This window comes from Porites lutea, chromosome 1, assembly GCF_958299795.1.
Source record: "Porites lutea chromosome 1, jaPorLute2.1, whole genome shotgun sequence".
NCBI lineage: Eukaryota > Metazoa > Cnidaria > Anthozoa > Scleractinia > Poritidae > Porites > Porites lutea.
In genome coordinates, this window is record NC_133201.1 from 837,701 (window position 1) to 850,200 (window position 12,500).

Consider the following 12,500-nt stretch of genomic DNA (forward strand, 5'->3'; position numbering starts at 1 on the left):
CCTCTGTCAGTTTCTCAACTGTTAGAGAAAATGCTAAACTTTGCTCTTTACTCTTTAGGAGGGAACATCCAAGGTCATTTTTGCTTATAATGACGCAGACCCGACGTCATCAGGTGCTTTTTTAAAGCATACGTATAAAGGGTCCCGAAGCGTGATGTTACTGAACACTGGAGGCAAAACAACTAAACTACCTGCAAACATGAGTTACCTTGATATACTTAACAATAAGGTAAAACTGCTCTTTTCTGTATTCATGTTTTATTTTATTTGTTGTTCTGTCATAAAGTGAGAGCCAGTAGAGATCACAATGTGACAGTGCTAACTGGCTTAATTTGTTAATACGTTTCAGATTGAAAGTAAATTGCATGTGTTTGATGTGTGAGCTCTTCATGATAACACTCGCACAACGGCAAGTGCAAAGATGTCCTTTCTGCCAACCGTGCCTGTATACCTAATCCTGATTTTCTTGAGTTCATTTTTAAGAAAGAACTGCAATGACCACTTTTTATTACATCAGGTATATTTATGAATACAAAGCAATTAAACAGACATAACTTGAAGCGTCCTGGACTGTAGATTCCCACTTTGCGCTCTGCAAATAACTTTCGTAATATAAGCTAATGACATTTCGCACCCAACAGAGTAATAAATTAAAGTGGTGTCTAACTATGTGCGGATAGGCTTTATATGGTTGTACAAACAACAAAACATTTGTTCTAATCAGACCAAAGTTCCAGGGAACAAAACAGTGTACTGGTGCAGCGTGTTTGAAATCCCCAGGATGGAAAAAAAGCATCATGTTGTCAAGGTATTTGCATTTGTTGTGTATAGTCTATGTAATTCAGTCTCAATCACTTATTCGGAGTTATAATTATATAATTATCATACTAGTGTTACGTGAAACCAGCAGGAGATGGTAGAGCCATCCATCATGTGCAAAAATGTTCCTTAAATTTCCTAATTCTTCTCTCTTTTCCATCCAAAAAGCCGAAACTTGCCCAAACATTAGATTATACGAATATTGCCAATAATGCGAAAAGGTTTTCTTCTAGTTAAAATAGTCAGTGAGAAATAGTTCATGACGGAAAATAAAGTTGGAGATACATGTCATATTTACATGACCGTTACTCGGACTGCGTGGTTACACTCGTATGATAAATCTTTTCCGTATTCAATGCCAGTGAACACGAGGCTTGGGTTACCTTGGGTGCCAGAGACTTTTCATGCGCGGTTTTCCAGTTTGAGTCAAGTTTATGACTTCGACTTTCGCGTGGCGAAGATCTGTAGGCCGACGCCAAAGCATGCCGCCGCGCCCCAGAAAAATCTCTGGTGCAAACGTGGGCAATTCCATACAATCATTTTATTTTTTTAACTCAAGCCTGCAGTTAGTGCCGTTGCTCAAAAAGTGAAGGAGTACAGTAAAAGGCATTCTTAAATTAGGTGATTTAGCAACACAGTAGAATTCCCTTCCCTTAACTTGGTAAATATTTATTTAGGTGGAGCCTATTGTTCAGAAAGGTCATGAAGGACTGGTTCACCATATCTTGGTGTACGAATGTTCCTATGACTTCCCTACGGCCTTTCTAAATCACTCTGGACACTGCTATGACAGATCAACCCCAGAGGCGATCATGAGGTGTGCTGGTCAGTCAACTGTGGCTGCTTGGGCCATAGGAGGAGGGGTAAGCAGTGTTTACCATCAAAAACATCATATTTACCATCTCCATTATCACCATAATCATCATCGTCGTCATCATCATCACTATCATCACCACCGCCATCATCATCATTATCATCATCATTGTCATCATCATCATCATCATCATCATCATCATCATCATCATCATCATCATCATCATCATCATCATATTTATCACCATCTTTGTCTTAAACAACTTGAAGTTTGTTTGTCCTTATCCCGCAAGGTTTTAAATTTGTAGCCAGCAACTTTATCTCGACACTACATCTTAGGAAAAAAATAAAATCCGGGCACTCTCTACACCATTAAAACCTTCATAGTTATTAGTAAATGGACCACACTAAGACATCCTTGAATAAATCAAATTTATTCCTCAAATTTACTTTTACAGAGTTTTTACTACCCTGAACACGTGGGGATGAAAATAGGTACTGATGGTACACCAAGATATATTGTCATGGAAACACATTATGACAACCCTGATAAAAGAACTGGTGAGAGCACCTTTAATTCGGCGCATGGAAAGAGTACTGTAACAACAGCTATACCTTAGCTAATTCCTTAAAGCATTTTAAAATTAGGTCCAATGGAGAATCATGTATTCAGGCCGTGGAATTTGATAGCAGATGCAAGAAATTCATTGTCATATTTTTGTGTATAGTGTTTCACCTTTATCAATGCTGAATTCACTCGTTAAAATGTTTGTAAAAAGCGATAACAGCCAATTGAAACAGGCACCTCAGATCCCCTGCCGGCCTTTCTCCTCGCAGCCATTTTATTCTACTTTCTATAACGATCACACCTCTCTTAGACAAATCTTTAGTGACTGTACGTACCACCTTGGATAAACTTGATCGTTTTCACTTCTACCTTAGTTTTTTTAAAAAAAAAATTACCAAAGGGTCATGCTTCATGTCACATGGCACGCTGATGACCACAGATATCCCTTTCTTCAAAATCTCCTCTGTCTAGAAAGCAATGAACCGAATAAATTGACCTTTTACTCAATTTCTCACTCACCTATTTACTTACCTACTTTACTGTTACTTACTTATACTTAAAGCTGTGAAAGGTTTTCACCCGGATGATCATACTCAACCTACTTATGTTACTTATACTTACTTATTAACTTACTTACGAAACCGTAGCCATATTGACTTCAGTTTCCAATATATAATGCCTATAGTAATGCCTTGTCCTTTAAATCTCAGACTTCGTGGACAGTTCAGGACTTCGTTTCTGGTACACGGAGCAAACTCGGATGTATGATACTGGGGTGATATACGCTGGCTGGGGAGTACAACATTATATGATGATACCACCAAAACAGAAAGAGTGGAAAACCATTGGATACTGTGCAGCACCATGCACAAAGAAGGTTGGTAGGTTACCGTTCAGCGTTTTTTTAAAATTGTTATTATGAGTGTGTCCAAAACGAAGATTGCCCAAATAAGCGAATGCTGGAGGAGACATTAATGATAAATAACTTAACCACGAGAGGTTTTTTCTAGAAAAGAAAAAATAATCTTTCAAGTGGGCGAGCGCTTTGGCTCCGTTCTACTAATGCTGAAATCAGAACAGCTAATAGCGAATCAGATTTGACAATTTGTTATACTTATAATGACGATAATAATAATTATAATTCAACATTTATCATGTTCGTCGTCATCATCATCATCATCGTCATGATCATCATCACCATCATCGTTATTGTATCATTGTCTTCCTTTGTACAAGATATTGCCCTATTTTACCATATAGCCGTATCACGATAATGAGATGGATGATGAACAACTATGCACGTCAACCATAATTGAATATCGTTATTCTAGTTTGCATTTGATTTACATGTCGAATAGCTAACAACGTGATTTTCGATGTTCTAGGCTTTGGAAAAATCTCCACTGCAAGGACATAAAATTAAAATTTTTGCAGCTTTGCTTCACACTCATTATGCAGGTAAATAATTATATCCAGCTTAAATTAATTATTTTAATTATGTTCATCCACGTGCGTAAACGTAAAGTATGAAGAAAAGTATCGTTTTACGTGCCTCATTTTTTTTCATTTTAAAACAACCTCTTCTAAACCATTGTCGGACATTCAGGAATGAGAAAGTTGTATTGGATTGAATCAAGAGAGCTCATTCTCCCTTAGTTTAAATCATATTTGAAGAAAGAGGGGACCGAGAAACTTAGAATACCTACTATTTAATTCTTCAGCAGCTGAGGTAACGTCGTCGATCATTTTATATTCTCATTCCAAGTATCTTCTTAGACTGAATGTTAACTTATATATCCATTATGTCTGACTACTCACCACGCCTGTAATGTATCTCTGTTATAGGTAGAAAAGTACATGTCCACCATCTTAGGAATGGAAAAGAGCTCAAAGAAATTGTTTACGATAACCATTACGACTTCAATTTCCAAGTACGTATTCTCTAGCAGCTGTGAAAAGCGTACCACATCAAATTTTCACCCCTTTATTTTTCCTAATGAGCGTGAATTAACCTGGATTGAACTGGATCGAGTTGTGATTTCAATGAAATGAAGACTTGGCACCCTCAAGAGAGGAGGTGGGGGAGGGGGAGGGGAGAGAGGGTAGGGTGCAGCTACATCCAGGCTATTGAAGAAGACGCTCCAGGGCTGTCCCGTTAGTTTTATGGCATTGATCCCCTGGTCTCGTTTTCTTTTTTTTTTTAATTCTAGGAATATCAAATGCTAAAGGAGGAGGTTGAGGTTTTTCCGGTAAGTCACAAATACTATTTATATATTTCATCTTAGTAGAAAAAAATGGCAGCTGGAATCCTTTAAAACAGACCACGCGTACGAAGAAAAGAATATTCCAAAGAGGATATCTTTGAATCTCCTAAATACAGCTGAATTTCATCTCAGCTGATTTCTCCGGCGAAGTTATCGAAGTTACCCATATCCTAATAATAAGGGAAAGAATATAGAAATCAAGTCTAAAAATGCTTAGTAACATTTTATTCTCAGGGAGATGAATTCATTGTTGCCTGTACCTACGACACTGAGGACAGGAATCAAGTGACTTTTGTAAGTGAAAACCAGAAGTATATAGGGAGCTCACTTAAGTCCAGTTTTTTTTTTCATACAAAAAAGCAAAAGGAAAAAAAAAAGAAAGAAAAAGCCAAATATACATGTAAATAACGTTTTGATATTTTAATAATTCTGAAAACGCTTTTAGCAGTACGGTATAATACTTATCAATTGAGTTGAAAGAAGGTGGATTGGCCACTGTAAAGATGTTTGTCTGCTTCAGTCTCCCAACAGATCCCTGACTGCAGTGAGCATGCCTAATTTGTTCCTATTTAGCGTTTTTCAGTTCTCTTTTTTACTTCCTATGAAAACGTTGTTACAGTTAGGTGTAAGCTTAAAAGTTATAAGGACCCCCCAAAATTTGCGAATAGTCCTGTTATGCACAGTCACAATCCAGATACGACATCGACTCGCAATTAAAACAACTCGATCGCTTATATTTAATTGATTACACTCCTAGTCATACTCAAAGAAAAAAAAACATAGACATATCAAATGACCTGTATCGTGCTTGTTAAACCCGTTAGTCGCCATTTACCAATAGAGTTTGTCTTCATTAGACCTAAATCAACTCTATCAAAGGTGTTCCGATGCAGCCAATTTTTAAAAAACCTAAAAAATACAACCTTTTAATCGAGAATGACGAACAAAGAAGCAACTTTTCCTCAAAAGCAAACTGGTTTTCTTCCATTGGCCAGCAAACGTGTTTGATATAAATAATTTTTAATTAGTTCTCACGAATTATTTATTAGGGTGGTCTGCAAACGTTGGACGAGATGTGTCTGGCTTTTCTAATGTACTACCCCAGCGCTAATTTTACCAAATGTGCCAGCGTTTCTAAGGATGCTGCAAATAGATTCTTTTCGAAATACGCTTGGTAAGAATCTACAATCTCGTAACTGTAGCTCTAGTTTCCCCGAGGGACTAAGTCATTACGTGACTTTTTTGTTATATAACCCAAGAAGAAAACTTCTACGTGGTACTGTATAATTTTATCAAAGTAAATTTCAGCCAGCATTAAACATTAGGGTGCACCGTGAGATGTTGTAATGTTGCTCGCTCACAGACTTTTGGCCGGAAACATTTTTATTGCTGGATGTCATGTGATCTCGAAGTAACTAATGTGAGCATGAACTGTTGGGAATAATTCCAGCCATATAACAAATCCGATATACCAGCCGATGTAGAGGTTTTATCGATTAAATGTTTAGTTAGGTATTACTCCATGTAAGGAAATCCAAGACTGTCTCGGATTCTGGGTTCCACTGAAAGTGAATTCCCGATTCCATTTACTGGATTCCTGATTTTTTGTTAGTCGAACTCCAATCGTTAGTGGGATTCCGGATTCCCTGAACTCTAGCGATCTATTCGGGATTCCAAAGGCAAAAGTTTCCTGCATTCCGGAATCCGTATGCCCTTACATAGGGCTATCGGTAGTTGCATTTATATTGCATTTTTTCCTCTCACTGCACTACAGGAATGGAACACATCCCATCCCTTTCCCGCCAAAAACATGGACCAGTGAAATGACACAAGATCTGCGAGCAGCTTATGACGCGGATCTTGAACTTAAACTGAGATGCAAAGCCGCTGGTAACCGCGGTATACAGGTAGGTGCGAAGTTTAGTACAGCCGGTCTGCGGCGGAATAAGCTCTTTTATTTCGGGGATGTTGCGAGCCTAAGGTCCCTCGCCTATTTCTTTCCAAAGGGACAATTTTGTCTTCACGAACCATTTCAAACTTTTTGTTGAAAGTTTCACCAACGCAGTGATAGAAAAGAAAACTCGCGATCTTTTAAACTCGCCAACTACAAAGTGAAATGAAGACATAGTTTTCGGAACTCAGATTAGGATGACACCATTGAAATTTTAAAAGACAGATAAAGATTCGTCATCGAGCGTCTTCCATTTAAATTGGCATTTGGGAAACTAAATGTCCTGTGAAGTACAGAGGCGTGGATGTGGCAAAAGAAATGGTTAGGCAAGGATGTACCTAAAAAGCGATACACTTGCACATGTCTGCTACTTGAAGTAGACTGTGGTTTCTTGTAATTGATTCTGATTTTTGTTTATTGCAGTAAAGGGGTAATAAATGTATAAACAACCTCTTTTTTTTTGTTTTGTGTCTGCAGGGTGTTGACAAGGCAAGGAAGCCGAGAATCACATCTCCGTATAAACCGGTAGAGTCTTGTTCGACCACGAAGAGCAGTGCTAATGACGTCACCCTGAAGACCGGAAGGACTGGGTACCTGTTTGTGGCGGTCGCTTTGGTCATAATCATGCGTGTAGTGTTTTGAGCAGCTCATGTACAACTTATTTACACTTTGCAGATTCTTTTTTAAAGCTAGTCTTGGTGAACTTGCCCTTTTTATAACCCTTTTTCCACGAACACTTGTTTAAAATTCGACCGCGCGAGGCCACCATTTTGAAAGTAAACCCTCGTGATTCCCTTTGAAATCGTTTAAAGTGGCTCGCTCCAGCTCTTATCTTTGGCGTAAAAGCCATCGAGTGACGATTAATCAACTGGATTTGCTCCCGTATAAATCACTCTATGGGGTATAGATGTTCCCAGGGAATCTCTCCAGGTCTTTTATACGTCCTTGCAAACAAATTCGCTCTCTTCTCACAAGTCTATTCGACAAAGGTTCAAACAATTTTTACCACCCTCCTCCCTCCTTCAGCGGCGCCGGCAAATTTTGTGCAAATTTTTTTTTAGCATGAGCAATACGATAGCTTTTACGCGAATGTAAATTGATTACTTCCCATCATTGATTATTTTTCATCGCGAAATAAACATGTCGCGAAAATTTCATGTAATAAGGTAAATTTCTTAGGCGATGCATGCGCAACTGGCTATTGGTTTTATTTTCTTTTGTCATATCTCCCGTACCTCTTTGTATCAGTTGTCAAGATGAAAGAGCTAGTATGCCATATTTGTATGTTCACTATTGCTTAAATAAAGGTGTAAGCGTCAGAGTCACTAGACTGTTTGTGTTGTTTAGGTTATTAACACAGGGTCTGGCAGGGGTTTCGCTTGATCTGTGAACTGACCGGTAAACAGCCTGGGTAAACAGAGTGTGAATCAGGAAAACCCATCAAATACAGTCGTTATTCGTGAATTATATATTCACCTGTGACGCGTGATCCTCTAACATAGAAGTCACCCGTGAATCGAGTTTTCTACCAATAAAACAGATGTAAGTGTCGTGACGAGGGTTCATGTAAATGATAATACAAGAATTTATATAGCGCCATTTCCGTGAGCTCAATGGCGCTTTAGTGAAAGTGAAAAATTGTGAGAAAGTTAAAAGTGAAAAATTGTAGAGCTTCGATTGTATAGCAATAAAATTCATTGCCGGTCAACTTTGTAGTGGTCAAACCAAAAGCAGAGAAACGTCAGTTGATCCGGACCATACTTTTTGTTTCCTTCCCATCACCGGGTCATTTACAGAATTCGCATGTTTGTGAAAAGCGCAGTAAGACAGACTCTTGCCTATAGTAGTCCAGAAAACACTAAGAATCGTTGATGGGCTTGATAAGTTCGTCACCTAATCACGTGATTCGTGATCCAGACCCCGTCTTCTAGCTCCTGTTAACAAATTGAGCGTGAATCAACATATTGCTGATGTTGCAGGAAAAATTCATAACTAAATTGATGATAAATGAGGCTCAGTCCACGTGAATCCTTATCTTTTGAAACTGCAGATATTTTTACACGAATCGGCCTTCCGTGCAAATGAAGAAAATGACGTTACAATTTTTGCTTTTTTACAAATGGTTTGGCGTTCGATACCTACGCAAGATTGCACCAGTAACTAAGAAATTGCAACGGACCCACGCACCCGTCACTCTGACTTGATTAGAGTGGATTTTTCATGTTCAAGCTCAACTTCTAATTCTTTCTCTAAATTTAGTTGTTGATTCCTGTCAGGAAATAGTCGTGTGTCAATGTTTTGAGTCGTTCTTCGTTCTGTTATTACGTTCTTCTTTCTTTCTTTTTTTCTCAGTTTACCGTTTTAGATGTTAAAGGATCTGAAAGACAATATTTGGATATTAATTAAGAGCAGAAGAATCTGACTCTGCGAAATACACATGGTATAATATCGATCTCACTAAAGTGATATTTTACTGATTTCGTTTCAGAACAATTGAGGTTACTAAAAATAGCAAAATGTTATGAATGAATTATAAATTGCATCGTAAATAAGAATAAAAAGCGTTCATTAAATTGATAACTCTCAAAAGGCGTGTAGATTCACTCTAATCACTTTCAGAACCACATCTCAACGATAACAGTCATCAACATGAAGTTCTACTTTGTTATCCTGCTTTACGCTTCTTTAGAATCTTTCCACGCGGCGAATGCAAAGAAAGATCTTTCCTCAGAGTTTACGAACTCAGCCGCTTTGGACGAAGCTCAGAAAGTAACATTGTACTGGAGTGTGGACTGGAAGGCTAGATCAATTTCCTTTGCAGTGGAAGCACAAACTACTGGATGGGTTGGCTTTGGGATTTCAAGCGGCCGAGGGCAAATGATAGGAGCGGACATCGTAATTGGAGGAGTTACAGATGATGGAAATCAATATTTTACGGTAGGATATATAGGACTTGCGAGCCCGCTTTTCACTTATTCCTTGCCAGAAATACAAGCCCCTAAGACCTCAACAATCCCTTAGAGGTTCCTGTACAGACGCAAGCTTCGGGCTTATCTCTTGGTACCTTTGTGGTTCACCACAGGTAGCCCAAGTTCACGAGTGGAAATAGTTATTGGATGACAAATTATAAGTTTATGAGAATTTTAGCGATCGCTTTTTACAACTACGAAAGAGTAACTAAAGAATAGATCAGAATTGCCGACATTGTCTCCACGGGTTAGAGGGTAGAGACAGCTGACATTTCAGACTACTTGTTTCCTCGTTATCTGTATTGTGTTTTATTGCTATTTTGGGCCGTTTCAAGGCGAGTCTTGGTCAGTTTCGATTGAGACCTGCTATTACGATTATTATATCAATATAATATCATTTTCCAGAAAGTGTTATGCAATAACGACTCGCACACGTGACCTTTATCACAAACACAACCAAACGACGCAACAAGCGACCAATGATCGAAAACACACAGAAGGGATGAAACCGTATTTAAACCCGATACAGAATTCATGAATGAGCCTCTAATAAATGAGTGGAATGGTTCAATATGAGTCAATAGAGATATCGTGTGTAACTAAATCATCCCATGCATTTCTATCCGTAGATCGAAAACTCCAACATTGTATGTTTTTCTTTCTTTTTCTTTTCTTTTTTTCAATAGGACCGATTTGCGTCTTCTTACAGCACTCCGGAATTAGACTTGTCTCAGGATTACAAGCTTATTTCTCTGACAGAAACTGGCGGCAAAACAACCATGAAGTTTCAACGCAAATTTGATACCTGCGACGACAAGGACAACAAAATTGAGGTATGGCTTTTTACTAGAATAAACCCCAAGAATCCATCGGGAAGAAGACCTCTGTCAGTTTCTCAACTGTTTGAGAAAATGCTAAACTTGGCTTTTTACTCTTTAGGAGGGAACATCCAAGGTCATTTTTGCTTATAATGACGCAGACCCGGCGTCACCAGGTTCTTTTCTAAAGCATACATTTAAAGGGTCCCGAAGCGTGATGTTACTGAACACTGGAGGCAAAACACCTAAATTACCTGCAAACATAAAATACCTTGATATACTTAACAATAAGGTAAGAGCTAATAATACTCTGTAGAGATATTAAATTCTGCAACCAGAATACTGCAATGCTGATTGTGCTACGTGAAAATTAACTCTGCAAGACATCAACACGACACCGAAAGAACTCAAAACAGTGTGAGATTGTAGCCATAGACGACTGTTTCGCCCTTTTTTAGGGCTCGTCAGTATGGCACAACAACCAGAGAAAACTCTGGTGAAAAATATCCGCGCATTCTGATTTAAGCCCTGACCTAGAACTCTCAACACCCACAGAATCACCCCATACCACGTGTCTTCTGGGGGGCAAGAGTCCAAGTGTCAAGTTGATGTCTCCCAGAGAAAATAAATGGTAGGGCAAAACCAACCTCTAAAACATGGACAGAACCATGCAAGAATTTCAGCATATCGGATATATAAAAGATATTCTTTTCTGTGTTCACTCTTGTTTATTCATAAAGTATGAGTCGTGTAGATCAAATAACCGCCTTTTATAACTTTTAACATGCAAAGCAGTGCACAGCTATACCCCGAAGGCAGAAAACGATAGCTTCATGTAGTTATCCGCCCTTCGTAGTGGACTCAGCCTCGTCCCTAGGGTATTCTCGTTGTCTATTAAGGCAGCCGAGAAGCCCATTGGAACAAGGTTGTCTTAGACCCGCTTTCAGCTTAACCCTCACGGTAAGTCCCAATAGTGACCGACTTCAATTTTCTCCTAACAATATCCATATGTTGCCAAGAGAAATGGTTCTGAGAGTTAATTAAATGATCACTGAAGAGAAAATGCATTGATCTGTTATCAAACTCTCTCAACTAATTCTTTAAAGAAATGTATGAAGATCAGGATGGAGAATTTATAAATGGATATATTGGGGCTTTAAAAAGAGTAGAGAGAGTAAAGAATAAATTGAAGTGGTGACTTTTAAGCGAATAACTATTTATAGTTGTCAAAACACAAAAAGGTTCTTTTTTACCATTAGACCAAAGTTCCAGGAAACAAAACAGTGTACTGGTGCAACGTTTTTGAAATCCCCAGGATGGAAAAAGCACATCATGTAATCAAGGTATTTGCCCTTATCTTCTCGATCTCGTATTCCTTATTTAGTGGCGGGATAACAAAATCCATGTGCAAACAAATTTGACTCCAGTTAACTTACACTGGACAAAAAAAATGAATTTGCACAAATATGCTCTTAGCAATACGTGGCAACAATTAAAAAACCGAAGAGTGAATCTGGGGCAAATTCGCATTTACCATATTTGCCCCAGATTTACTCCTCAGTTTTTGCATTTTTGAAACATATTTACCATGAGAAAATTTGTGCAAATCAACAAATCAGCAATTCCTATGATCTGTTTTCTTATCGACCATAGAAATGACGTGAAATTGTTTAAGACTAAAGTGGAACCACGAGCCACAGGTGAGTGGTTTCACTGCAACGTGTGGAGCGTTTTGACGTCATTTCTGTGGTCGATAAAGAGTACAGACCATGGAAATTGTTGTCGATTTGTTTTTACAAGAACATTAACAGTTTCTGACGTCTATTTCCGTTGACGTTTCTCTAAAAAATCGCGTGTAAACAAATTGCACCACCATCTCTGCACTCTAATCGACCATAGCACTCGACCAATCAGCCTGCGAGAAATCGCTCAGTTATTCTAAAATCCATTTTTTCGTACAGTGTTACAGGATTCAAAGTAGCCCTACCATCACCATTGTCTATAGACCTCATCTTAAGATATGACCATTTTAACTCGATGAAACTTTCTTGCCTTGTTAGCAATATTCGCATTTAGTATTTATTATTATCACTTTGTCGGGTATGGTGGCCCATTTTGAGATCTTTCGTTGTTGTCTGAATTTTCTAGGTTTTCGACCTTTAGGACTAGAAAAGGGAAGCGATTAAGGAATTTTAACGAACATTTTTGCAACAGTCTCTTGGAGTAAACGCTTTTTAACTTTTCGTCATTCCACTCCAGTGACCAAACGCAAAGAAACGTGGCTGGTTGCGCCATGGT

The 12,500-nt window shown here is 38.4% G+C and overlaps 1 protein-coding gene and 1 long non-coding RNA gene across 2 annotated transcripts in view; both read left to right on the plus strand.

Moving 5' to 3' along the window:
• Positions 1–7,674, plus strand: part of LOC140933432 (DBH-like monooxygenase protein 1) — a 9,494-nt gene extending 1,820 nt beyond the window's left edge. Inside the window, exons 3-14 of the mRNA XM_073382992.1 lie at positions 59–229; positions 725–808; positions 1,497–1,682; positions 2,091–2,193; positions 2,911–3,077; positions 3,586–3,658; positions 4,046–4,131; positions 4,411–4,449; positions 4,699–4,758; positions 5,514–5,638; positions 6,239–6,371; positions 6,893–7,674. Coding sequence (XP_073239093.1) covers positions 59–229; positions 725–808; positions 1,497–1,682; positions 2,091–2,193; positions 2,911–3,077; positions 3,586–3,658; positions 4,046–4,131; positions 4,411–4,449; positions 4,699–4,758; positions 5,514–5,638; positions 6,239–6,371; positions 6,893–7,057 — 1,392 coding nt within the window. The 3' untranslated portion in view covers positions 7,058–7,674. The remainder of the gene's footprint in view (positions 1–58; positions 230–724; positions 809–1,496; positions 1,683–2,090; positions 2,194–2,910; positions 3,078–3,585; positions 3,659–4,045; positions 4,132–4,410; positions 4,450–4,698; positions 4,759–5,513; positions 5,639–6,238; positions 6,372–6,892) is intronic.
• Positions 7,675–10,329: 2,655 nt separating this feature from the next.
• The window catches only part of LOC140933453 (uncharacterized), a 2,527-nt gene continuing 356 nt past the window's right edge, over positions 10,330–12,500 (plus strand). The window contains exons 1-2 of the long non-coding RNA XR_012165055.1: positions 10,330–10,494; positions 11,462–11,545. This is a non-coding gene — a long non-coding RNA (uncharacterized lncRNA). The remainder of the gene's footprint in view (positions 10,495–11,461; positions 11,546–12,500) is intronic.